The sequence below is a fragment of the Tachyglossus aculeatus genome, chromosome 23 (assembly GCF_015852505.1).
Source record: "Tachyglossus aculeatus isolate mTacAcu1 chromosome 23, mTacAcu1.pri, whole genome shotgun sequence".
NCBI lineage: Eukaryota > Metazoa > Chordata > Mammalia > Monotremata > Tachyglossidae > Tachyglossus > Tachyglossus aculeatus.
The window spans coordinates 28,226,759-28,240,464 of NC_052088.1; the positions used below are offsets into that span (position 1 = coordinate 28,226,759).

A 13,706-nucleotide genomic window follows, 5' to 3' on the forward strand; every position below is an offset into this window, starting at 1 on the left:
ATTAGCTAAATTTAAGCACCGTTCAAAAACTGAGGCAATAAAGCAAGTGAAGAAATGAGGGAGATCTAGGAGAAGAGAGGCATTTTTTTTCCTTCTCTACTGGTCTCTGAACTATAAAGATCTTTAACAGCCTATGGAGTAAACATTTTCAGAGGACACAGAGGCTCGTTTCAAGTAATAGAAATAAATGACCTAAGGTGGAGCACTAAGTCACTTAGTTTTTCAGGCACACTTTTTCACTGTTCCCAATCTGCTTGAAGATTTTTAATTAGCAAAAAATGATTTCTGAAATATTTGATAAATCTGAAGCACGTACACAGTCCTCCAGAACTAACAACAATTCCGTAGAGCACTTACATCCTAAAAAGATTAATCGGTCCAACTGGAATCTAATCTTCAGGAGATGGCTGGGCCTTTCTGGAAAAGCACATTTAAAACTGGTTAGGCTGGCTATGTCTTAACTGCCCTCAGAGGAGCAAACATGGATTTCACAGGAGGGCCCAACTCAGTGACTCAGAGGGATGGATGCCTTTAGGAGGCATTTGCAACTCCTTCGTTGTAAGCATTTTTTCTTTCGTTTTAAAAAAGACCACTGGTAGACCCTGAGGTAGGGCTTTGGACACAAATTTTCACATACCACTTGCATGTATAGAAAAAAACAAATGCAAGTATTATTGCCCAAAACATAATATTGGGTCAATGCAACTGGACTCAGAGTATGAGTTCTCTGGGAGTGTAAATATGATTACTAAGATCTGACTGGCCTTTAATAATCACAGGTAAAATTCCATTAAGAGGAATAATCTCTCGCCTGCGATGAGAAATTTCTGAAGGCCCAACCAACCCCCATTAACTGTAATACAGTTCTGATCCTATTTTAATGAGCATTTCAACTCTCTAAAATGAAATACTGCACTGAATTCAGTTTTCTTATCACCATTCCTCATTTTTTGGTTCCTGGATGGCGGGTGTAAGGACAATCACCCTGCTTGTAAAGGCAGAGGAGATTGGGGGTGTGTGTGGTGGAGGGGTGTGGTGTGTGTGTGTGTGTGCGCTGGGGTGGGGAGGGTGGCCTGTTCCTGGCAGCCATTTCTCTTCTTTCTTTTTCTCCCAGTGGCCTGGCCCTCTGAGTTTCTGACATCCCCCTACACCTCCCCCCCCACCCAACTCTTCTCCCCACCACCTGCCTCCAGGCCGGAGTGAGGCAGCCCCCTAAGTTGCCAGTGGTCCACTGAAGTCCCTGTGTTTTCAAGGTAGGACTCATGGACTGGAGCAGGGAACAGAGAAGAGCGCTCTCGGGGCAAGGCCGGGGAACAGCTGACTATTACCTAGGCCTGGGTGTGAAGGGAAAAACGGAGGGTGACTTGGGAGGCTAGAACCCCTTTTCCCCAAAACTGATAAGCCCATCACAAGTATTTGGGGATTCCCCATAAATCTGGTGATTCCTGATCGGCCAGGACAAATTCCAGGGGCCTCAGGCAAGTTGATTTTCCAAATCTGCCACCCCATGGCAGCAGAGCCGGACATCATTTCCTACTGGCCTGGAATGCCCTCCCTCCACACATCCGCCAAACTAGCTCTCTTCCTCCCTTCAAAGCCCTACTGAGAGCTCACCTCCTCCAGGAGACCTTCCCAGACTGAGCCCCCCTTTTATCCTCTGCTCCTCCTCCCCATCACCCCCACTCCCTCCTTCTGCCCTACCCCCTTCCCCTCCCCATAACACTTGTGTATATTTGTACATATTTATTATTCTGTTTTAGTAATGATGTGTATATATCTATAATTCTATTTATTTTGATGGTATGGACACCTGTCTGCTTGTTCTGTTCTGCTATCTCCCCCTTCTAGGCTGTGAGCCCGTTGTTGGATAGGGACTGTATGTGTTGCTAAATTGTACCTTCCAAGCACTTAGTACAATGTTCTGCACACAGTAAGTGCTCAATAAGTAAGACTGAATGAATGAATGAATACCGAGAATCTTGATTCTACAGATTTTCTCAAAATTATGACTAACTTCAGAAAGTTTTCTGAATACACGGCTTTACATTCTGCAATATCTTAGAAGAATGGAGCTTTACTTGGAGTGTGCCTTTATCACTTAAAAACACACACACACAGCCCACTCTATCCCCTCCTAGTCTCTTGTTGACATATGCTTTTCCTCAAAGGCTAAATGGAAGGTTTTGGAAAAGTGCTACACATCCTTAACATCTGGATTTATTGGGCACTGGGAATGGCAGACTACTGTGATTACATGGGACTCCAAATCACAGCTCTGGATTAGAAAAGTATTAGATGCTTAGTTTGCAAATTATCTGCTGAACATACACAATGGGAACATTGTTGATTTCTCTTACTGGAGTTGAAAAAAAATCAGCAGATTATTGGCATCTGGTTAAAATACAGGAACACGGTGTTCTGAATTTACGGACGCTTACGTGCAAATTACTGTGCAGCCTTTAGGCATCTGGCAGGTTACCAAGCCAGGCTGGTGCATTACATAATTTGAACATCCCTCCTGTAGAATATCAGGTGATGTTTGTCAAATAACTACCTTGACATTTAAATTAAGTTTCTAGTTGGGTGGTAGAGCAGAAGATACTTCAAAGCATTGAAGAAGCACCTACAGTGTGGCCAATTTTCAGTCAGTGGTACTCAGCACTTACTGTGCGCAGAGCAATCTACTGGGCACTTGGGAGAGTACAAATGACTTAGCAGACTCAATCGTTGCCCTCAAGGGACTTACAATCTAGTGGAGGAATATTCAGGAATATTCACAAGTGCTGTGTGTGTTGGTGGGGGGAGAGGAGAATGGGGGGCGTTTAATAGGCACCCAAGTGCTCAGGGGAAACACACACAAACATATAGGTAAGAGAGGGAAAATAGGGCTTTCCTGGAGGCGATGTGATTTTTAAAAGGACTGAAGTGGGGAGAGTATTGAACCCCCAGATGTGAAACGGAAGGGAGCACAAGCAGGAGGAAGGGCGTAGACAAGGGATGGTCAGTGAGAGAATCAAGGGCGAGGCACAGTGAGAGAAGGATGGTGACAGAGGAGTAAAGTGTGCGGGCTGGGTTTTAATGGGACAGGAGCTGAGTGAGGGCTTTGAAGCTGATGGTGAGGAGTTTCTGTCTGTAATAGGAGATGGACGGGAAACCTTTGGAGGTTTTCTGAAGAGGGAGCAGAACAACTGCTTTACCCAAATGCTCTGGGCAGGAATGTGAAGTATGGACTGGAAAGGGGAGAAGCTGATGCCGGAATTGAGAGGGGTTATAATAATAATGGTGGCATTTGTTAAGCGCTTACTATGTGCAAAGCACTGTCCTAAGCGTTGGGGGTGGATACAAGGTGATCAGGTTGTCCCGTGTGAGGCTCACAGTCTTAATCCCCATTTTACAGGTGAGGTAATTGAGGCTCAGAGAAGTTAAGTGACTTGCCCAAGGTCACACAGCAGACAAGTGGCGGAGCTGGGATTAGAACCCATGACCTCTGACTCCCAAGCCTGTGCTCTTTCCACCGAGCCACGCTGGGTTATGGCAAGTGCCCGGACCTGCCGAACCGCTTCTTGGAGGGCAAGGCAAAGAAATCCAGGGAACCTGAGGAAGAAGTAGAGCAGCAGCAACTGGAGCAGTTGAGAAGCGGCAGGACTCTTCTCCATGAAGCTTTCCCAGATTAAGCCCTTTTTTCCCTGGCTCTTTCTCCCTTCTACATCATCTATGCACTTGGATCTGTGACCTTTGGACATCTGATTTTCGCCCCACTCCCAACCTCGCAGCACTCATGTACATCTCTTTAAATGATCATAAATTATTTATTCATATTAATGACCATCTTCCCCTCTAGACTGTAAACTCATTACGGGGAGGGAACGTGCCTGCTTACTCTCTTGTATTGAGAAGCAGCGTGGCTTGGTGGAAGAAGCTTGGGAGTCAGAGGATGTGGGTTCTAATCCCGGCTCCGCCACTTGACTGCTGTGTGACCTTGGGCAAGTCACTTAACTTCTCTGTGCCTCAGTTACCTCATCTGTAAAATGAGGATGAAGACTGTGAGCCTCACGGGGGACAACCTGATTACCCTGTATCTACCCCAGCGCTTAGAACGGTACTTGGCACATAGTAAGTGCTTAACAAATACCATTATTATTATTATTGTACTCTGCCAAGTGCTTAGAACAGTATTCTAGACATAGTAAGTGCTCAATAAATAACATTAATTGATTGATGGACTCATGCATGGGCCACCTCCAGCCCGGAGTTGGAGCCCAGCTGGTCCATCCCAATTGTATACAGCGTCTCCTCTGGGATGCTCCGACCCTTCCCTCAGCTCTGAAGAGTATTCCTCAGTGGGAGGGGACCTGTGTGTGTGTGTGTGTGTGTGTTTGGGGTTAAGGGGGAGAAAGAGCAGGTGGGGCAGTTATTTTTAGGAAACCTTGGGACGTGGGCATAAAGTTTCTGAGAAAAGCTGAAAACCTCTGGGTTAGGGCGGCTGTTTCATTCATTCGTTTTTCAGGCTCCAGACGAGGCAGGTTCAAACTGATAAATGCAACCATCGGAAAGGAAATCCTCCCTCCCCCATCCCCCGGCAGGTTCCTCATGAACGACATGGCACAGTTAGTTGAATGCCCCAAAATGGCAAAAATGAGACACTTGTAACCTTTATTAAACTTTCAAAATCTGAGGTGTGGGAATGATGGGACTGGTGACCCAAAAAAAGAAAAAAAAATTTCCAAAACTCTGACTAGATTATGCACTGCCAATGTGCCTTGCTGATATTCTTTGAACAGCTTCTTCGTAGTTTCACATTTACGAAGAAAACTTCAACAAAGGAGTACATGTTCAGGCATAAAAGTAAAAATTCTTAAAGGGGTAAACCGAAGGTCCGTTTGCCAAGGCTCAAACGTGGGCCTTTCAGAGAAAAGACTGAGAAATAATGACATGAACGCTAACATGGAAAAGCAGAACTTCAGAACCCCCAGCACAAGTCTCGGCAGGTAAATGAAGAAGCAAATTGCTTTATCATTCAGGGCTGTATTTGGGGTTTATGGCCCATTTGGGAATTTTAATAACAACCAAATTCATCTTTGAACAGTCCTATAAACTGCACTGTCATGACGCTTTAAGAAGATCTAAAACCAAGTCTGACACATACAGAAGACTACTATAGAATTTAAAAAATGCTATTGACTCTTTTTGAAGGCAGGGAAGTTTCTGAAACAATACAGAAAACCCAACTTCTGCTTTGGTAGACACCAGCTTTCAAAAACTTCTCACAGGGTGAACGGGGAGAGGAACAAAGTTTTCAGTCTCATCTGCCTTTATAACATATGGCTAAACTTTATCAGCCAAAACTGTATGCCATCGGGTTTTATTGTAATCAGCAACAAGCTTCTGTTAATTATCACCACAGCCCTTTGGGGCAAAAAAGGCAGTGAACCATATACTGCTCAATGTGACTCTTAAAGAATCACAAGACAGAGAGGATACCTCATTTGATTCAATGAATTAACGTACATAATAGTTCTTTCAATTTTTCAACTAGGCATTAAACATTTCATTTCGAATCACTCATTCTAACATTATGACACAATATAAAAATATAACACACAAGTGAGCGTACCACCTTTATAAGACTTTTAAGTCTTAGGTTGTGAGCCCAAGGAGGGACAGGGACTGTGGCTAATTTCCACCTGTCTCGGCCTCCCAGCAGCAAGTACAGTGCTCCTATTGAAGTAAATGCTTAATAAATGATTACTGCTCCTATTTTAAACATAAAGCTTAGTTTTTTTAATTTTATCTGCATACCGCTGTCCTTTGCACAATGAACTTTCCTACAAGACAGCACTACAAGTCTTCTAGAAGTTCTGATCGGCTTTTACAGTCAGGCTTCCTGGGCCACCTGAGAGAGGCCTGAAGACTCAATTCTGCTTCTAAGATGTGTGTATTTCTATAATTCTATTTTTTTTATAAAGATGCTACTGATGCCTGTTTACTTGTTTTGATGTGTCTCCCCCCTTCTAGACTATGAGGTCATTGTTTATTTATTTATTTATTTATTTATTTATTTTACTTGTACATATCTATTCTACTTATTTTATTTTGTTAGTAAGTTTGGTTTTGTTCTCTGTCTCCCCCTTTTAGACTGTGAGCCCACTGTCGGGTAGGGAATGCCTCTGTATGTTGCCAACTTGTATTTCCCAAGCGCTTAGTACAGTGCTCTGCACACAGTAAGCGCTCAATAAATACGATTGATTGATTGATTGATTGTGAGCAGGGATTGTCTCTATTTGTGGCTGAACTGCACTTCCTAAGTGCTTAGAACAGTGCTCTGCACACAGTAAGTGCTCAATAAATACGACTAAATGAATGAATGATTCTAACTTTCCCCACACAGATGACAAAAGGTCCGGTCCCACTGTCTCAGAAACCTGTACCCCAGGACTTCTTGTGGGCAGGGAATGTGTCTACCAACTCCGGTATATTGTACTCTCCCCCAAGTGCTGCTCTGCACAGAGCAAGTGCTCAATAAATACCACTGTTTGATTATCTTTGACTCTTGCTCAGTCAATACTGTCCGTCTTTCCTCGACAACATTCCCAGGATTCCGTCCTTCTGTCCGTCCAAATGGCCACTCTGCTCGTCCACACACTGGTCTTCCTGCCTTCTGACTCGCCCTTCTCTCTGCTTCTCAGATCATTCATTCAATTGTATTTATTGAGCACTTACTGTGTGCAGAGCACTGTATGAAGTGCTTGGAAAGTACAATTCAGCAAGAGACAATCCCTGCCCACACAGGGCTTACAGTCTAGAAGGGAGAAGACAGACATCACAACAAGTAAACAGGCATCAATACAAATAAATAAAATTATAGATACGTACGCATCAAAACAAGTATACAGACATCAATATAAATAAATAGAATTATACATATATACAAAAATACATTAAGTGCTGTGGGGTGGGGAAGGGGGGGAAGAGCAAAGGGAGTGAGTTGAGGTGATGCGGATGGGAGGGGGAGCTGAGGGAACGGGGAAGGTCTCTTGGAGGGGGTGAGCCTTCAGTAGGATCACAGAGCTCAGCACAGTGCCGGGCACATAGTAAGCGCTTAAATGTCATAATTATTATTATTCTAAATATCATTCTGCATAGCTCCCTGCTCTTTAAACATGGCCACTGGCTGCCCATTCCCCTCTGCATCAGGCAGGAATTTCAGATCACTGGCTTTAAGGCAGTTTCTTCCTCCTCCTTATTCTGTCTCCTCACAGTACACCCCAGCTTGCACTCCTTGTCCCACTCAAGTCAAACTGCTCATTAGGCCTCATTCTTGTCTCTCCCGGCTCCCATCTCTGCTCAATCCCTTTCCTCTGTCTGGAACTCCCAAGCAGCATGGCACAGTGGATACAGCATAGTCCTGGGAGCCAGAAGGTCATGGGTTCTAATCCCAGCTCTGCCACTTTCATTCATTCATTCAATCGTATTTATTGAGCACTTACTGTGTGCAGAGCACTGTACTAAGCGCTTGGGAAGTACAAGTCGGCAACATATAGAGACGGTCCCTCCCCAACAATGGGCTCACAGTCTAGAAGGGGGAGGCAGACAACAAAACAAAACATGTAGACAGGTGTCAAGTCGTCAGAACAAATAGAATTAAAGCTAAATGCACGTCATTAACAAAATAAATAGAATGGTAAATATGTACAAGTAAAATAGAGTGATAAATCTGTACAAACATATATACAGGTGCTGTGGGGAGGGGAAGGTGGTAGGGTGGGGGGAATGGGGAGGAGGAGAGGAAAAAGGGGTGCTGTGTGGCCTTGGGCAAGTCATCTCACTTCTCTGTGCCTCAGTTCCCTCATCTGTAAAATGGGGATTGAGACTGTGAGCCCCACATGGCTAGGGACTGTATACGACCCAACTGGCTTGCATCCACCTCAGCGCTTAGTTAAGTGCCTGGAACATAGTAAGCGCTTCATAAATGCCAGTTATTACTCCAAATCAATTAGACCACAGTAATTCCAATCATCAAGGCCCTTCTGAAATTAATTCTCCTCTAAGGCACCTTCCCTGATTAATTTCGCCCCCCACACCCAGGTTTTATCCCAAATATCATTTCACCACTTCTGCACCAACTACATGTTTGTGAGAAGCAGCAGGGCCTAGCGGAAAGAGCCCGGGCCTGGGAATCAGAGGACCTGAGTTCTAATCCTGGCTCTTCTACCTGTCTGCTGTGTGACCTTGGGCAAGTCACTTCACTTCTCTGGGCCTCATCTGCAAAATGGGGATTCAATACCTGTTCTCCCTCCTACTTGGACTGTGAGCCCCATGTGGGACCTGATTGTCTTCTATCTACCCCAGTGCTTAATACAGTGCTTGGCACACAGTAAGTACTTAACGAACACCACAGTTATTATTATTGTTATTTAGTGTACTTCCAACTTCTTCTTTCTTACCCTATTACATAGCACTAAGAGTCTGTCTTCCTCCATAGACTGTAAATTCTCTTATTCATTAACTACTGCATGCTCCAAAAAGGTTTAGTGCAGTGTTTTGTACCCAGCAGACCATAAAAACTTCTGATTGATTGATAACTGGTTTTGATGATCAGTATAACAGCCCTTGCACACGAAATCTGAAATTTTCCAAACTACAAGCAACTAGCTGTTAGGGAATGGTCTATGAATTGAATATCCTTGTGTCCTATCATCAAGTGTGCTATAACAGTACCTGCCATTTTGAGAGAAACAGGGAGGTTGGCTTCAAATCAATCAATGGTACTTATTAGTGTCTACTGTGTGCAGACACTGTTAACAGAGTGCAAGAGATGTATATAAAAAGACAAGACTTCAGAAACTTTTCCTTAAACTCACTTCTAGACCAATTCTTCCCACTTCCAGAGAAGGGTGCATTGCATACAACCATTACAGTACTACCCAATTCATGTGAAAGGTGGATTCGCTTGAAGAAAATCCTGAGATTTAACATGTACAGTTTACCATAATATTCCAGGATTATTATGCTAATTCCCAATATGAGAAATTATATTTCAGTTGCAAATGCTGTCACTTTTAGAACAAAAGAACAAACCCCACCACTGTTCTATCGTTATGTTAAACCAAGGACGATGAGTTCAACTTCCTACTGAACACACTAATTCCATTTCCTAAAGTGCACCTCCAGAAGTGGAATCCAAAACTGTTATACAATTCGGTGCCCTCCAATGACAGTATTAACTGAATCGAATGGCCTACGCTTGATTAGTTTCCTAATTATGTTGTTAAGCTGGTTTATATGATATTCTTGACTTTACAGTTCTTTTAAACAAGTGCTTTTGATGTCCAGAATTCAGTATCAATTACACCTCACTTAGGGGAAGGGAAGATAATCCAATTGCCTTGATCGCACCAAAAAGAACTGCAGCTATCTATCACATACACTCAGTTATTTCAAGTGTTATAAGGTGAGCTGCTTAATAGATTTCAAACCACACAAGCTGAGTGTCTCCCTTGGGAAGGGGAGGGGATAAAAGCACAAGAAAAAGCTATTGTACATGGGCAGTGACAGCAGCAAATGACAAATTGTGAAAAGGTAAGAACACTCACCCCTTGAAGTCCTTGAAATTGAATAGAGGGTCTGGAAGGAGTGGAGTTCTATAAAAGGAAAGAAAAGAAATAGTTCAGGCTTGTTAAAGTGGATATAAATAATTATGAAGACCTCAAAGCTCCAAAATCCTCAGGGAGGGTGGCATTGCACTCTCCCAACTGTGCAATACAGTGCTCGATAAGTACCACTGATTGAGGGTCAACTTTTGGCCGGTAAAAAATGCCTTTTTGGGACTCTTCTTCTTTTTAGGAAATCAAGATATTTCACTGAATAGGTGTCAAATACATTTTGAGTCTCTTCATTAGCGATTGAACTGCTATAAAAACAACAAAATAGAAGCTCAGAGGAACTCAGGCTGAAACTTAGAAAAACAAAGTAATGAAACAAACAAATGGCATTTCACCATACAGAAACGTAGCTAGCTGACACATATTCAGGAAATTCTAGGTTTCAAAACCGTCTGATGAACATCTGTTTATGTAATACCGAATCCAACTGACTGAAATAAAAAGTTTGCTTTTAATAAACTGCACTCTGTTGCATTATAACTCTATGGTATTAAATTCTCCCAAGTGCTAAGTACAGTGCTCTGAAAATAAGTGCTCAACAAATACGACTGATGATAATGATGAAAGTGAAGCAAATACAAAATAAAAAACCTTCCCCTCCTTTTTTTAAAAAAAACCCACTACAACCTGCTAGCAATAACTAAAAATGTAGCCATTTCTACAAGAAAAATAAAAACAAATAATTAGTAAAGGTTTTTGGTAAAGTGCATATTAAACTTTCCAAATAAATGTTAGGGAGAGAATATATGTGTGTGTGTCTGGGCACAAATAAACTAATTATTTGTGCCCAGACACACACACATATATTCTCTCCCTAACATTTATTTGGAAAGTTTAATATGCACTTTACCAAAAACCTTTATCAAGTTCAATAGTTTAGTATTTCAGTTCAGTTTTGTTTCAGTAAACAATTTCAGTTCTAGTCACACAATAAGACTATTGAGAGGTATGTTATTGAAAGCATTTGCTATTTCCTTCATTAAAATTGATAAATAGTTGCTAGGAACTCACATTACTTGGAAACACTACTTAATTAAAATACCCCATTACCCCATTAGGGTTCACACAGAGATAGGTTTGCATTTACGCTTATCAGCAGAGTCCAAACTTCACTTAAGTAAATTCATTTTGGGAGCTGGGAGGGGAAAGGTAAAAAGCATAACGAGACACATTTTTTAGTGTTTGAATTCTTCAACTAAAAATTACGACGTTCCATTTTAAAGTGTGACTTCTGTGGAAACTGAATACTGTAATTTTATTAAATAACAGATCGTGAGCATGCCATACACCAAGGGGCAGCAACCAGGTTTAACTAATAATAATAATAATGATGGTATTTATTACGTGATTACTATGTGCAAAGCACTGTTCTAAGCGCTGGGGAGGTTACAAGGTGATCAGGTTGTCCCACGGGGGGCTCACAGTCTTAATCCCCATTTTACAGATGAGGTAACTGAGGCTCAGAGAAGTTAAGTGACTTGCCCAAAGTCACACAGCTGACAATTGGCTGGGATTTGAACCCATGACCTCTGACTCCAAAGCCCATGCTCTTTCCACTGAGCCCCGCTGCTTAACTCCCAGAGGTATATTCTCTCCCAGCGCTTAATACAGTGCTCTGCACATGGTAAATGCTCAATAAGTATCAGTGATTGAGCCATTTCCCAAGCACTTAGTAAAGCGCTCCACACCCAGTAGATACTCTATAAATTCAACTGACAGAAGAAAACGGAGATGGAAACCCTCAGATTAGATAAAATGGAAAATGGGATGATGAACAAATCTCTTTTGAAGCACCATGGCCTAGTGGAAAGAGCATGGGTCTGGGAATCAGAGAACCTGAGTTCTAATTCCAGCTCTGCCACTTTTTTTTTTTTTAATGGTATTTGTTAAGCACTTTCTATGTGCCTGGCACTGTACTAAGCACTGGAAGTAGATACAAATCACGATGGACACAGTCCCTGTGCAAATGGGGCTCACAGCCTTACTCCCCATTTTCCAGGTCAGGTAACTGAGGCACAGAGAAGTAAAGTGACTTGCCCAAGGTCACACAGCAGACAAGTGGTGGAGCCAGGATTAGAACCTGTCTGGTGTGCAGTAACCTTGTCACTCCGCGCCTCTGCCATAGCAACCTCATCTGTAACACGGAGATTAAGACTGTGAGCCCTGTGTGGGACAGGGACTGTGACCAACCTGATTAGCTTCTATCTACTCCAGTGCTTAGTACAGTGCCTGATACACAATAAGCTGTTTAGAATATACCTTTAAAAAAACCGAACAAAATAAACCCAACGGTCAAGCCTCGGTCCTGAGACTTCCAGGCTGGAAACCCACGTGGTGGAACTGATGGAGTGACGATTTCGGGAGTGCTTAGTACTGTGCCCCGCGCCCAGTAAGCGCTCAATAAATATGAGCGATTGTTTTGAGCCGAGCCGGCTCACTCTGACTCCTAACAGTCACGGTTCCTGCTGGTGCATGGAGCGCAACGAGAGAGTTAATGTGGCAGGGGAAGCAAGTTGTGAAGTAATAAGAAAGGGGGTTTTCCTGGTGTGCGTCCTCTTGGAGGGTGAAGGGGATGGGGCCTCAGTGCTGTTCATTGCCCATACGAGCAGGCTACGTTTCAGGATTATTTGGGCCCGTCCCCCTTGCAGGTTGCCCTAAGTCAAATACCATAATTATTACTATAAGGTTCTTCAAAGAGATAAACGCACCAAAAGAGCCAGACTTCCCTACGGATGACACAGGCCCAGCAGGCATTTCCCCACTTGCAGAGGCAGTAGTCTACCCCAAGTCTGTGGATTTTCCAAGCTGTGCCTGCTCCGCCGAACCGACTGCAGGGCCACCACGACACGGGGCAGATGGCACCGGTCGGCTTCCCTCCCTCTCCGTCCCTTCACGTCCGACAGTCCGCCTCCCTCCCCACCTTCAAAACTCTCCTAAAATCACCCATCCTGACGGAGCCCTCATTTCCCCATCCACCTTCCGTGTCGATTGTGAACGTGGTTGTGGACCCCTTGAGCACATGGATACTCACCCCAGCGGCATAATATTTATGTAAATGTTCTCCTACTCTACCATATCCCCTATCCCTAATTTACTTTAATGTCCATCTCCCCCTTAGACTGCAAACTCCTTGTGGGCGGGGCCCATGCTGACCAATCCTGTCATACTGTACTTTCCCAAGCGCTTCTTATAGTAGTCCGCACACAGTAAAATGCTCAATAAATTCCACTGATGATCACGATGATGATCGATTGGTCACTCCCTACAACTAGAAGTCCTGGCAGGTGAGCTATCCTCTCTCCCCTCCCCTCCCGATCTTGGAGGAATCTGACAAATTCTAAAGGAGCAGCGTGGCCTAATGGAAAGAGAATGGGACCGAGAGTGGGAAAACCTTCTAATCCCAGTTCCGCGTCTTGCCTTCTGAGTGACCTTGGAAAAGTCATTTCATTATCTGAACCTGTTTCCTCATCCGCAAAAGAGGATTAAATTACTATTCTTTCCCCCTTAGGCTGTGAGTCCCCTGTGGGACTGTGTCTGATCTGATTGTATTGTACCTACCTCAGTGCTTGGTACATAGTAAGTGCTCAAGAAATACCACAATCATTGTTATTGTTTTTATTCAAGTTTGAGCACCCTGGAGATAGTTAATTGACAGTTTATCGACAGAATATGTCATTGACAGTTTTCCTTCCAGGGCATGAAGCTATACACTGTGAGCTCAATCCTTTTACACTTTAAAGGGCATGTGAATTCACGTATGGGGGAATGTAACGAGGCAAAGTGTTTGCAAGCTCACAGACTGTAAGCTCGTTGAGGTCAGGGACAACAGGCATTATATGCAATTATATTAATTATATTAATGCCTGTTTACATGTTTTGGCGTGTATACAGCTATAATTCTACTTATTGCTACTGATGCGTGTTTACTTGTTTTGATGTCTGTCCCCCCTTCTAGACTGTAAGCCCAGTGCGGGCAGGGATTGTCTCGTCTTTATTGCTGAATTATACTTTCCAAGCACTCAGTAAGTACAGTGCTCTGCACAC

At 43.4% G+C, this 13,706-nt stretch overlaps 1 protein-coding gene across 1 annotated transcript in view; it reads right to left on the reverse strand.

Annotated features, from left to right (window-relative positions):
* The window catches only part of ELL2 (elongation factor for RNA polymerase II 2), a 96,246-nt gene that overhangs the window by 47,140 nt on the left and 35,400 nt on the right, over nt 1-13,706 (reverse strand). The window contains 1 exon segment of the mRNA XM_038765567.1: nt 9,594-9,641. Coding sequence (XP_038621495.1) covers nt 9,594-9,641 — 48 coding nt within the window.